This window comes from Castor canadensis, chromosome 7, assembly GCF_047511655.1.
Source record: "Castor canadensis chromosome 7, mCasCan1.hap1v2, whole genome shotgun sequence".
NCBI lineage: Eukaryota > Metazoa > Chordata > Mammalia > Rodentia > Castoridae > Castor > Castor canadensis.
The window spans coordinates 124,468,313-124,482,431 of NC_133392.1; the positions used below are offsets into that span (position 1 = coordinate 124,468,313).

The following is a 14,119-nucleotide window of genomic DNA, read 5'->3' on the forward strand; positions in this document are numbered from 1 at the left end:
CTGCAAGCAATAGATGAATTCTCCCGATAACAGACAATCAAATTCAAAATCAAGTTGCTAAATTTGGCTAGAAGAGGGAAAACCTAGAGTGATTGAATTTAAAGTATAGACCCTAACCGGATATAATGGTAAATAAGAGAGTTGAAAATAAATGATAACCTGAGGGACCTCATGACTTTAGGAATCACCTGTGTAGGAAAACATGCTTACCATGAGTGTGAGGAGACTCACACTCAGACCTCCAAGTCAGAGTCCAAAGCGATTATCACAAACCGCTAGCTAGACGACACTTTAAGGCTTCTTGGAAGCCATTGGCATTCTTCCTAAGTATAAATGAACCCCTGAGACTAGCTTATTCTGCCACCTTCACATTCTTGCATCTTTAATCACATTACAAATGTGCAACATCGTATCTTCTTTCTTCACCTTCATAACTGCCCTGCTCTGCTGTTACCGCTCTAATCTCAACTTCCCACTACTCCTTTCCTTCTTCACTTTTCCTGTGGAATTCAGCACCATGGTTGATAATCTGTCTTTTAGTGCACCACTTCCTTCACCTCTTGTCTTAACCAAACTGCAGTCTGTACGTGATACTAAATATTTGCTGAATAAAACAACCAACTACATCCTGTCTTGGCGGACACTACTTCCCCCATTGCACGCCACCTATAGACGGATAGTGCCTTCCAGGCCATTGTTTCTCTACATTATCACTGGTAGGCCTAAAATTTCAATGTAAGAAGATTCAGGGAAGCATTCTGGTTAGGAGAAGGTGTGCCTAGTGTATTTGTCCCAAAGCTATACCAGAATTATAAAAAGATTGTTAGTTACATGTTTATTCTCAGTGGCTTTGGGAGTAGGAGGTAATTCGACCATTGATGTGCCTAAGTGCACCTCTAGACAGGCTTTGATATGGAAAGTCCTATTCCTTTTTGTTTATGCCAGGTTATCTTATTGTTCTGTCCTCCTCAGCAATTTCAGGTTCTTGTCTGTCTTAGATCCCAGGCCCACCACTTCAGATACTTTTTTCTAATATAATCAAATGCTAGAATATTTCATTAAATCTAATATAGCTAACTATATGGACAAGCATCAGTGCTATGTAATCTCTGCTCTTAGGCAGAAATCCCACAGCTTCACCTCTCACCCTGGTGACATAAGCAGTCTCAGAAAGACACAAAAAATGGAAATAAGATTCTGCACAGAAACAAAACAAAACAAAAAAACACTAACATGTTATGATAGTCTTGGATCTATCACTTCAAAATTTTCTATAGGCTGCTGTACTTGGAGCCAGAACCATTCTTGCTTTTCTTGACCTCGTCTCCTAAACTTTCCTCCATAGTTCTTCATCCCTTGATTTCTCAACTGAATGCTAGCCAACGCACTATGGGCAAGCCTTCCATTCTTAATCCACAGTGCCAGCACTCCCAAGAAGCATCTTTGTTCTTGAGGATCTTCCAAATCCATCCAGGGGCATAAGACTTATGAAGCAGTCAACAAGAAAGCAAGGGTTACTACAAAATGTGAATTGTACTGGTTTAGAACTGTCAATCTAAGATCATGGAAAAAAGCACAGTTTGAGTTGTTTTTTAGGATTAAGAGGATTTGAAGGGAGAGAAGTGAGAGGCATTCTGTGCAGGGAAATTTGGCTATGGTAAAACATGAGAAGGTGCGATATCTGCGAAGTGGGTAGGTGTAAAGAAGTTATGGGAACTATGACTGGAAATTTTTTCCTTTTCTCATGTATGCATCTTGGTGTTCCTTGCTGGAGAATGAGCATGATGGCTTAGTAAAATTGCTTATACAACATGTTTTAAAGCAGTATTTCCCAAAGTGCTTTTGTGGAAAATTAGAATCATGGAATGGTCTGTAGAAAAGTAACAATAATAATTTAGAGTATAGTTGAATATTCTTTTCCTTTCTTTGAATGTTCACAGTGCATATTGGTTTATTTTAAAAGCAATGGCTTACTCTTGCAATAAAATAAAAAAAAACCTGACTTCCTTGGGAAAACAAGCATCACACATTGATGTCTCTCTAACATCACATTATTTGTTTTCCTCTAAGAAATTTTAGAGTCTGTAACTATACTTAATTTTTTAAATATTTTATTCATGACTTCCCCATTAGGATATACACTCCATGAAGACTAAGACCATGCTTGTCATGTTTACCATTGTATATTCAAATCCTAGCATAACAAACACCTGTGATATAATAAGTGCTTCAGATAAGAATAAACACATGTGTAAAACTGGTTCAACTTCACATTTTCCAACAGCTAGAAAGGATAGAATCAGATTTTCAACAAAGTGCTGCCAAATTCGGGCCTGATTTTGACCTTGTCATGTGTTGTTGTTCTCCTACCCTCACCTTTTGAGTGTACACCACCACACCCAGAATGACCCAGTGCTCTTGATGTTAGGGTTTTTCTCCTAGGTATTTATTCCTGGTATTTGTTACCTTTTGGAGTCTGAACTGCTATCTATTATGCCCAACTTTCTTTGTTTGTATCTTTCAGGCAAAGGCTGCCACCTAAAAATGTATACTACTACCGCTGCCCTGACCATAGAAAGAATTATGTGATGTCCTTTGCATTCTGTTTTGACCGAGAAGAAGATACTTATCAGTTTGCTTACTGCTACCCATATACATACACTCGCTTCCAGCATTACCTTGACAGCCTACAAAAGAGAAACATGGATTATTTCTTTCGGGAGCAGCTTGGCCAGAGTGTGGTAAGGCCAGCACCAGGTTTGGGATGCCTGTTTAGAAACAACCCTGGGGGTGGGACTTAGCAATATAATGAATCTTAGTGGTGTGTAGATTATATGCTCTGGAACTCTTAACAATTCAAATATATTAAGTAATAATATAAATAAGTAATTATCATATAGCTAATAATTGTTTAATGATTTTTAAAATGTTGTTTTTATAGTGTGATTCATTGCACTTTGGGCACCAGGCAGTAACAGAATAAGATGTAAGACAGATGGTTGTTCTGAGTGAAACTGATAGAGCTCTCTGAAAAAATATGAAAGTTCTGCTGAATCCCCAAAACTCTGAAAGAAAACAAGGCCTCTATGAATGCTGCAAAAGGCATGGAAGTGTTTTATGAGAGTGAACCTCTGAGATGAAGAATAAATTTGTTTCCTAGTGAATCCAACTTGCTCACAGTACAGGTTAGCAAGTGGGTGCAGTTTGGTTGTGCTGACCACAATGTGCTCTGTTTCTGCCATCCCTTTCTTCTCAACTCTTCTTCCCTTCTTTAGATTTAGTTCCTTGGGTCTGGAAATTTTAGTCTTCCATTTCATATTAGTTTCCTATTATTGATGTGACAAATTACTCAGACTTGGTGGCTTAGAATAACACAATTTTTTTTAATCTTATAATTCTGGAGTTCAAAATGGGTTCCAGGGACTAAAATGGTGATGTTAGCGGATAAGATGTTATGTTCCTTTTGAGGCTCTGGGAGAGTTCATTTTCCTGCCTTTTCTGCCTTCTAGAGGCTACTTGCATTACTTGGTTTATGATTCCCTTCCATCTTGAAAACCATCAAATGCTGACTGAGTCTTTCTCATGCTCCCTTTGGCTTCCCCTCTTTCACTTACAAAGATCCTTATGATTATGTTTGGTTCACTAAAGTAATCCAGGGTAATCTTTCCATTCAATATCTCTAACTTGATCACACCTATAAAGTACCTTTTGTCATGCAAAGTAGCATATCCACAAATTCTGGGGATTAGGGCTTGAACACTTTTGGGGGAAGGGCATTATTTCACCTATCACATCTTCTCTCTTTTTCTCTCTCCCCTGACTAAACCAGACTTTGAAGTGTTCTTTTCATTGAATTCATAGGTTTTGCTCTTTCTTGTCAGCCATACATTAGTTGATAATAAAGAATAAGCAGGAGATAATTTGGTTTTATGTTTTATTGGGAAGTGTCTATTGTGCCCCTAAGTAGGCATATTGAGCCATTTCTAAAGATTCCAAGTGAATATACTGACAGGAAATACTGTATTCGTGTTTCTGGTATGTGTTAGTGGAGAAAGGACTTTGCCTAGTGACTGCAGGTTTGACATAGAAGTAAGTCCCTCTTCTAGATAAATCTAGGATACCATCAAAAATAAGAGGAAGAAAGAGGCATAGTAAGGCTCAAGTACCACAGAGACAAATTTGGTCATATGATATTATTATAGTCAGAGGTTCTCTATACACTAAGATTTTGCTAATTATCTTCCCTCTACTCTAACCTTCTTCCCAACAGTGCTTTTTGTAGGTGGGAGCTATATCTGATATCTATATTTTGAACTAAAAATTGGGACACGTGTATCAGTCATGCTAGCAGGAAACAGATGGTGTAGCTCAAATTAGGATAATCTAAGGTTTAATAAATGGGCTGTTTACAAGGGGTGGACAGTGTGTAGGAAAATCATAAAATATAGTGAAGTTTCCTAAGGCCAATAACAGGACAAAAGGCATGAGGGAGGCAATAGTTACCAGAACCTAATTATAGCAGTGACATCACTAGGTGATATAATCTTTTGAGACCACCAGTGTATATGTGGTCTGTCACTTGCCAAAATGTTATGAGTGTACAGACTCCTTCTTTTACCTCTCTCTGATCTTTTACTAAGACTCTCTATAGGCCAACCTGACCAGAAACCAGAAGCCAGAAGAGCCCATTGATGAAGCCCATAGAGATCCGCTTCCCAGGGCAAAGAAAAGGTGAAGGATAGACAGCATGTATAAAATATACATGTCTAGTATATTTATATTATACTAGTCTATTATAGTATATTTATACTAGACATTACTTAGCCTAATCAACAATGTATTATTAGAGATTGTGAGATTATCTGAAATGGGACTGTGAAAGAAATTCTGAGATGAATGTTTGCCAGATATATGAATTGATACATGATTTAAGAGAATGAGAAATTCATTCAACAGTCATGACTTCTAAGGACAAGATCTGTGTATCTCACTCCTGTCTCCACTTAAAATCCTCTTTTAGAATTATGCCAGGAAGAATGTGGGTGAACATTGACTGGCTATTGGGTGAATGATTAAATTAATGAAATAATGAAGTAAGATGTCTGGAGGTGGTATGAAGAGCTGAGAGCAGCAAAAAGCTGTTAAGAGGGATAATAGTATAAGTTAAGCTTCTAATAATAGATACCCAAAATAATAGATAGCTAAAATAATAGCAACTTAAATAAGATAGAAGCTTATTTCCTTTATACATAAAAGTCTAGATATAATCAATCCACGACAGATATTGTGACTCTGTTCCTGGAAAGCCTCAGGGAGTCAATGAAAATAAGTAGATTTCAGTTTTCTGCTGTCATCCTTGGGAGGTGGCACTCAATCTCATGATCCACTGTGAAATTCTACCATCACTTCCATGTTCTAGGCATCAGGATGAAGGAAAAGGGGAAGAAAGAAAAAGAAAAGAAGCAGTTATATAAATTGTCACTTAAAAGAACTTATATCCACATTTAAGTAAAGGAAGGATAAAAAGTAAATTCTACTCTCAGTACTTATGGTACATCTAAAAATTGATGGTCCTATATCTATGAAGGTGAATTGATGTAGTGGGACAGCTGAAATCTGTGCCGCAGGAAGCCTGACTTCTGCTTCCAGCTCTAGCATGAAACTACTTGCATGATATGCAATGCAAGGTCTGCTTTCTGGAAATTTTTTACCTATAAAGTGAGAAAATTAGAATTGAGTAGAGGTTTTCTTTTAAAAAAAAGTTAGAAATAACTCAGCTGAGTTGTGAAAGATGAGTAGGATTACTAAATACAGAGTTGGAGATAAGGTAGTCCAGAAAGTAGGAATGGCCAGAGTCATTGCATGGTGGTTACTGACTAGAAATCTGGTTTGACTGGCATAAAGTATTCATACGGAGGAGTATTGGAAGATGAAGATAGGCAAGAAAACTGTAGACAAACTTTTGGAAAACCATGGTTGACATATTGACTATAACCTTTATTCAGACTCAACACAGACATTGAGTCTGTTGCTTTATATAACTATCCTATTTATTTCTCACAATAGCTTTATGGAATAGGAAGATTATTCCAGGGTGTAAATAATGTAAGACTAAAAAGATAAGTTATTTTGCTAAGTTCATATAACTAGTTCATCAGCACCAAGATTTATACTCCTAGCTTCTGACATCATGTCCTGACCCTCTGATGGGCATGCTTATACCCAAATATATTTTTGAGAAAGAAATTTGACTTATTGAAAACAATATCTTAAGAAAATAAATTTAATGGATGTGCAGGGTGTACCTGTGTCAGCTGGAATAGATTGAGGGAGCTGTGTGGGGAAGTTCAATTCCCTTGTTCTGAGCCTAAAAGCAGATATGAGAGATTTTTTTTTTAAGCTTTTTGGCATACTTTTGCAGACCGGACAATTCTTTGTTACTGGATTGTTTGATATGGCTTGCGTCTGAAGGCACCACTATAATTAGTTAATCCTATTCCAGTTTGGAGGGAGGATAATTACAAGTGAGAAGGCTAAATATGCCAACATGCAGAGGAAGAGCAAGCAGGAAGCAAGGTTTTGAATTTTTAGTGCTACATTATTAATCACATTGTCATAGCTGCCACTAGTATTAATCATATCACTCAAAATTGAATATTATTTTGTTACTCATCAATAGCCCCTGTAACCCAAACAAAACTCCTTTGAACATATGAGTTCTTTTTTTGAGGGGAGGTGGGGACTGGGATTTGAACTAAGGGCCTTGTGCTTGCTAGACAGGCGTGCTACCACTTGTGCTGCTCCACCAGCTTCATTTTATTATATACAGACTAGTTTCACTGCCCTGAAAAAATCCTCTGTACTATATCTAACCATTCCTCCCTTTCTAAACCTCTGGCAACCATCTATCTTTTTAGTGTTTTCATACTTTCGCTTTTTCCAGAATGTTATATGACATAGGAATGTCATAAAGTAGTAACCTTTACAGATTGGCTTCTTTCACTTAGTAATATGCATTTACGTTTCCTCTATATCTATTTGTAGCATGGTAGCTCATTTCTTTTTAGCACCAAGTAATATTCTTTGGTGTAGAAAATACAGTTTTTCTAGCTACTAGGACATTTTAGTTGTTTCCAAATCTTGGCTTTAGAGGTAAAGATGCTATAAACATCAGTAAGCCAGTTTTCACCTGGGTATTACTTTTCAACTCCTTTGATAAATAATATAGAGCATGACTCTGGACTATATGGTAAGAATGTTTAATTTTGTAGGAAACCACCAAACTGTCCTTCAAAGTAGATGTATCATTTTGCATTACCAGCATCAATGAGTGAGAGTTCCTTTTGCTCTACATTCTTATCAGCATTTGATAGCGTCAGTGTTGGGTTTTAGTTCTAGTAGTTGTATAATGGTATCTCTTTATTGCCTTAATTTGCATTTCCCTGATGGTGTGTGATATGGAACATCTTTTTACATGTTTATTTACCATCAGTATATTTTCTTTGGTAAGGTGTCTGTTATGGTCTTTGACCATATAATTTTTTTTTAATTGGCTTGCTTGTTTTCTTCTAATTGACTTTTACTCAGTTTCACTTTATTTTTACTATTTTAAGCCTAGATTCTCAGGGAATCAACCCAATGTTTCTGTAAATTAATGGTCAACATGATGGAGGTAAGGTTGTTCTAAATCACCTAACCCAGTAAGGTGTCTTACAAAAGATTTTTGAAAATGCAGTTGTGACCCCTTTCACTTAACCTGTTAAGTATCAACTTATTGGCGTTAGTCCTTTATTCAAGCCTGTTATGATCATTTTGATCCTTAGATTCTTTTATCTGCAGTATAGTAGTGAATTCACTCAGACAAGCCCCAAGATGAAGAGCAGAGACTCATGCATATCACCAGTTACTTCACCTTAGATTGGTGTTTTTACAATTAATTTTATTTGACTCTGTACATTCAGTTATACTGCTAACCCCATTTAGCATGTATTACTAAATGCACCAAGATTTTACCTAACTCCAAATCAATTCAATTAAATTTAATTCAGGTCAACTTTTCTTAGTATCTCTTATGTACTACATACCATGAGATGTAGAAATAAACAAAATGTAGTCCCTGCCCCCATTTTTTTCTCTATCTTGTTCATCAGAATCATAATAAGGAAGAGAGAACCAGATTTCAAAATTTAGAAAAAGGAATACTTTCTGGGGGAGGGCCAGATTAGGGTAGGACTCCACAATAGGAGCCTGGGAGATAATGAATCCCCACTGGGGACTCCAACACCTTCTTGTGAGATCATCAGAGCTCAGAAGTCATTTGGCTTCTAGATCAGAGAAAGAGGTGGTAGAAAATGGTTAGCTGATAGAAAGAAGATTCTGATATCCCTGTCTTGAAATATTTTCAGAATCTAACCCAAACTAAGAATCTAGAAAATCAGACAAAAAACAAGCAAACAAAAAACTGGAATTATGAAGCCAAAGAAGTTAGAGGAGAACCTGGTCTCATGAGAGAAAACCAGGGGACAAAGTAAAGTGGAAGAGGAACAGAATGACATAAGGAGATCTGGAAGAATTTAAGATATGGAGCTTAGCCTTGTCTGATTCTACTACAATCCTTGGGTGGACTTGTGTGGAAAGGTCAGAATCTCAGAAAGGACCTGAAAGAAGATTCATGACCTTGTAAGCCAGAAAGTGAAGGAACAGAAGATACATTACAAAAAAGAGGCCACAGTGGGAGCCAGCACAGTTCTGATCAGAATGATCATTTCAAAATATGCTAGTCCTCTTCTCTTCTTTTTCTTCCTTCTTTTTGAAGTAAAATGTCATAAGTTGCAGCTATGATATGACCAAGCAAATGGGTGAAAAATAATTACATGTTTTTGGCTTTGTTTTTTTGGTGGGACTGGGGGGTTTGAACTCAGGGTTTCATGCTTGCAAAGCAGGTACTCTACCTCTAGCCATCCTTTTGGTTTTTAAATTGAGCAACTGTTGGATGTTAGTAATTTCAGTTTTCAACCCCTTATCTACTTCTCACTAAATCTTCACCAAACCTTGTCCAGATCTGACATTCTAAACAAGCTTAGTGGTTTTGATTTGCATTTCCTTTATGGCCAGGGATGGTGGGTATTTTTTCATGTGTTTTTTAGCCATTTGTACTTCTTCCTTTGAAAAGGCTCTGTTCATTCATTTGTCAATTTCTTCATTAGGTCATTGATTTTTTGGAAGTTTAGTTATTTGAGTTCCCTGTATATTCTTATTATTAACTCCTTGTTGGATGTATAGCTGGCAAAGATTTTCTCCCATTCTGTGATGGCCTCTGAAACTTAGAGACCCTTCTTTTGTTGTACAGAAGCTTTTTAATTTGATGTAGTCCCATTTGTCAATCCTTTCTCTTAGTTGCTTAGCCACTTGAGTTCTACTAAAGGAGTCAGTTCCTATGCCTATTGCCTGCAGTGTGCTGTAGTTATTTTTAAACATAAACTATTTCATTGGCTGTCTTGACTTAAGTCCTCTTTAGGCCCCTCATTATATACAATAAAACCCAATCAATTTTATTGCAGGGAAATAATTTGCCTTCTCTTCTTTACTTCCTCTCCCCCCAAAAAAATCAATAGGTGAACTACTAGATTATATAGTCAGGGAAAGTTAAATGAACAAATTATTAAGCAAATATTTATTAATCACTTATTATAGGAAAGGAAGTACTGACACCTAAGGTTATAGATATGTTTGAGAAATGTGACTCACACCTAAAATCCCAGCTACCTGGAAGTCAGAGAGCAGGAGGGTTCCCAGCCTAGGCAAAAAGTTAGCAAGACTACATCTTAACCAACAAGATAAGTATGGTGGAGTGCATCTGTAGTACCAGCTTTGCAGGAGGCGCAGGAAAGAAGATCACAATCCAGACTGGCCTCAGGCCAAAACATGAGACCCTATCTCAAAAATAACCTAAAAAGCAAAAAGGGCTAGGGAGCATGGCTCATGTCCTAAAGCACCTGCCTACTAAGTGCAAGGCCCTGAGTTCAAACCCCAGTACTGCCAAAGAAAGAAAAGAGAAAAAAATCCATATCCTTATGAGTTCATGGCCAAATAGGGAAGAGAAATGAAAGATCAAACATAAACATTATCCCATTGAAATTCATAATAGAAATATTCAGGATATCTGCTGAAATAAAATCATTATGTTTGACTCTGCATTCTGTGAGGACAGGGACCATGTCTAAATCAAGCATAGGTGATAATTCCAAAGTGATGCTCAGTGACTGTGTATTGAATAGCTACATCAGTAAATGACAAGTTAAGACAAAATTTGGCCCAGATAAAATGCCTCCAGAAATTATCCCCAATCTGCCTTAGTTATAAGTGAACTTGTCAGCAGTTTCTCTTCAATTCTTTAGATTCCAAGTATTTATTACTCTATTTTATGACTCTGTTGTATATTTCAAACCTCTTTTTCTCACCTGGTTGCTCTTTGTGTTTAGGAACTGTGACTGATTTTCCCTTGAAAAATTTCTCTTCTGGACCTGACAAGTGAGGAGGCTTAAAAAATTCAATTATATATCATTTTAAATGCCTTAAGAGAACAAACAACACCTGGAACAACTTTCTCCCTATCTTCTTCTGTGACAATGGACTGTCACTGTACATGGAAGGAGGTGGTAGGATATTTGACTATATAAACCCGTTTGATTTTCATGTTTACATGCAACCTACCTCTTCTGAAACCGAGTCCTTTCAAGAATCACTATATGCATATATATAAGCATATACACATATGTTTATATGCATATAAATAAAAAATCTCAAGCCAAATATTACATATATTCATATAAAATATCATATATATATCTATATGAAACCATCATATATATAAAGCCTTCATATACACATATACACACACATATATATAAAACCATTTCAAGCCAGATCTTAACAGGGCAATGACAGTGTTATAATACTGGTTTATGGTAATAATGACACACTTGCTAAATTTACCGAAATCATTACATTGTGCACTTGAATAGATGACAATTTATATCATATGTAAAACATTCTTCAATAAAGTTGAAAAAAGCCCTCATGCCTCAAGTATACAAATAGGAGGCTCTTTATCAAGATTATATCAATAAGCCTAGAGATTACAGAAAGTAAAGTTGGATATGAAAATGATAAATCTGAGGACTCCCAGGTCCACTTATTGTTTATTGACTCTATTGTATTTATTAAACCTCTTTTTCTCAGTTGGTTGTAACATAGTATTTTCATACTATATATACAATGTTTACAAGTTAATGGGATATTTTTGAATTTGGGGTGTGTTTACAATGGAGGCAGGTAGAGAAGTCCTGCTGTTAGAGTCACAATTACTTCTTGAGACCTTTGGGTATAGTCATACGTCATCATTTTTTCTGAAGCTGTATTTCCATTTTGTTGAATCAGAAGAAATGTAACAATAGAGCACAAGGTCATTCCTTTTATGTGAATTGTATAATGTCACAGCCCAGGTTTAGAGGTTTAAAATGATATTCCCTGTATCCCTAAGGAGGAATCTGATCTCTGAACAGTACCCTAGGGATCACTGAGGAGGAGGAAGAAGGAAGAGCTTCTAAGACACCAGGACTCTGACCTCTCTTGTCTCTCTGTCACATATATCACAGCGGCTCCTGCATACTGGCCTTCCTCCATAGACTTATTTGAATAACACTTACTACTTAACAGGATTTGAAACCTATCTCACTTTCTATAGCTGGAAAGACACTGGGATCCAGAAAGAGGAGGTGACTTTTCCCACATCACCTAATGAATTAGTAGGACAGCTCTAGTTGGAAGCCCAGCTGCTGACTCATAAATCAGCCTCTCTTCTCTACAAGCTGCTCCTCTCCCTTTCAGACCCATTTGCAAGGTTTTCTTGCTTAATTTACCTATTCTTTCTGCAAATATTAACTGAGCATCTACAAGTTAGTGAGAAGGAAATTAGATATATATGTTAATATAGCACAGGGTATATAATTTAGAACCCTGACTCTGCTGCTCATTAACTATGTAACAATGGGCTAATTATATAACCTATTGTGCTTTATCCAGCTGCTCAGAAAAGCCCCAGAGATAGATCTTTAGGAATAGAGTCATACTGGATTCAAATTTTGGCTCTGCAATTTATCAAATTATCTCACTAGGCCTCATCTGCAAACTCTGGACAGCTTCAGAGTTCTTCTTAAGTGGGCACTCTATCACTTGAGCCACGCCTCCAGCTTATTCAGAGTTCTTGTAATGACAAGAGACTTCTAGTAGATATTAAATAGTTGATGAAAAGTTCCTCCTGAATTGTTTGTAAATTTTAGATGTAATGCATTTTAATGTAATTATTTCCTTTATCAGACCCTAAGCTCCCTGAATGCATACAATTTGCTGTATAAAATGAAAATAAGTGACATTTATGGGGTGCTTACTACATGCTGAACACTATTCTGGGTTATTTGTTATCACATTTAATCCTTCAACAACTCTATGAAGCTAATAATATTATTTCCATTCTGCAGATGAAAACTCAGGCACAATCAATTAAGTCATTTATCCAAGATTACGCTACTGATAACTGGTAATACTTGTATAGAGGAAAACAAGGAGTAGGGGATTGGTGGGGACCAAGAAAAGAACTGTAGGGACATTGTGAAAATAATACTTGAACTTTGTCTTGGAGGACACATAACAAGTAAGAGGATTGTATATTGGGGACATGGTAGAGGGAACAGACTGGAAAAGTTAAAAGATACTCCTTGGAGTGTTCAAGATTGACTGAAGACTGTGGAATAAACGGTTTGAGGGTTCAGGAAGGAATGGCCTGGATGCCTTGAGGGAAAAAGTTTGGGGATGGTAGGGGCTAATGGTGAGTCCCAAAATAAGTTTCCAGTGCTGCTGTTTAGAGTTCCCTTGAGAATTATCCATCAGTTCAAGAAGTAAGGGCAAAGGAGGGAAATCTCAGAATCAAATTAATCCACCAATTAGTTCTTTCATTATCCCTTGACCATTCTTAAAAGCAAAAGTATTGCAAAGACCGTGGTTAGAAACTCAGAAAGGTAGGCATGGGGGGTGGATTCTTAAAGACTCTCAGGAAAAAGAAAATAAAGCCAGTTTCAAATCCTTATTACCCATTTTCCAAAAAAAATCCTTCTGTCCTTCTGTAAGGATAATAAATGATAAATTGATAAGTGAATTGGACATTTTCCTGGAATCATATTATTAGCATTCTGATTGCTATTGCACTGTTTTTTTAAAAACTCACTGGCTACAATTTTGTCCTTTTTGTATTATTTGACTTAAAGGAGATTTTAAAAAGGTCAACTTTTAAAGCTACTTGTAACATGATTTGGGATCCAGAGTTGATTCAGATCGTACAGTCTTATTTTCAAGATATTTGCATTGCATTGCTTTTGGTAACTGTCAACCGATAATGACTTAGGAAGAATGTTGTTCATGGTCCATGGGAGTGGCAAAACATGGGCCAGTAAAGAAGAGGATTATGAGTCTTCACACACTGACAGTTGGAACTGAAAATTCCAAGTGAGATCTGACTAATAGTCTAGAGGCTAAGATCTGTGCTCCTTCCCAGAGCAGGCCATTGAGCTTCCCAGGAAATCCTACAATTGGTAGTGGGCTGAGGGTGCAGTAATGTCCCATGGCTCTGTCTCCATAAGATTGTTTCCAGAAGTGGTAAGGGTGGAAATCATAGGTCAGGGACTGTCTGACAAGGCTTTCTGGTGGTTCGGTTTTCTCCCAATGAGGCTGCTGCTGCTATTTCTTTTCTCTAATATTGCCAACCTGTGCTTCTACCTTTTCCTGATTCCACATTCTCTTCTTTTTTTTTTTTTTTTGAAAAAAAATTAAAATATATAGTTATCTGAATAACTAAAACTATAAAATTCTTAGAAGAAAACTTAGGAGTGAACGTTTGTGAGCTTAGGTTAGGCAATGGTTTCTTAGATATGATACCCAAGCACAAGTTACAAAAGACAAATTTGACTTCAACATAATTAAAAACTGTTGTGTTGTGAATGGTACCATTGAGAAAGTGAAAAGTTAACAAATAGTTAACAAATGAGAAGAATATTTTCAAATCATA

The 14,119-nt window shown here is 36.7% G+C and overlaps 1 protein-coding gene across 4 annotated transcripts in view; it reads left to right on the plus strand.

The window, feature by feature from the left end:
- The window catches only part of Agbl4 (AGBL carboxypeptidase 4), a 1,287,504-nt gene that overhangs the window by 785,551 nt on the left and 487,834 nt on the right, over positions 1 to 14,119 (plus strand). For all 4 annotated transcript variants that reach the window (XM_074080185.1, XM_074080183.1, XM_074080187.1 and 1 more), the window contains exon 5: positions 2,525 to 2,741. In XM_074080185.1, the coding sequence (XP_073936286.1) occupies positions 2,525 to 2,741 (217 nt within the window). The remainder of the gene's footprint in view (positions 1 to 2,524; positions 2,742 to 14,119) is intronic.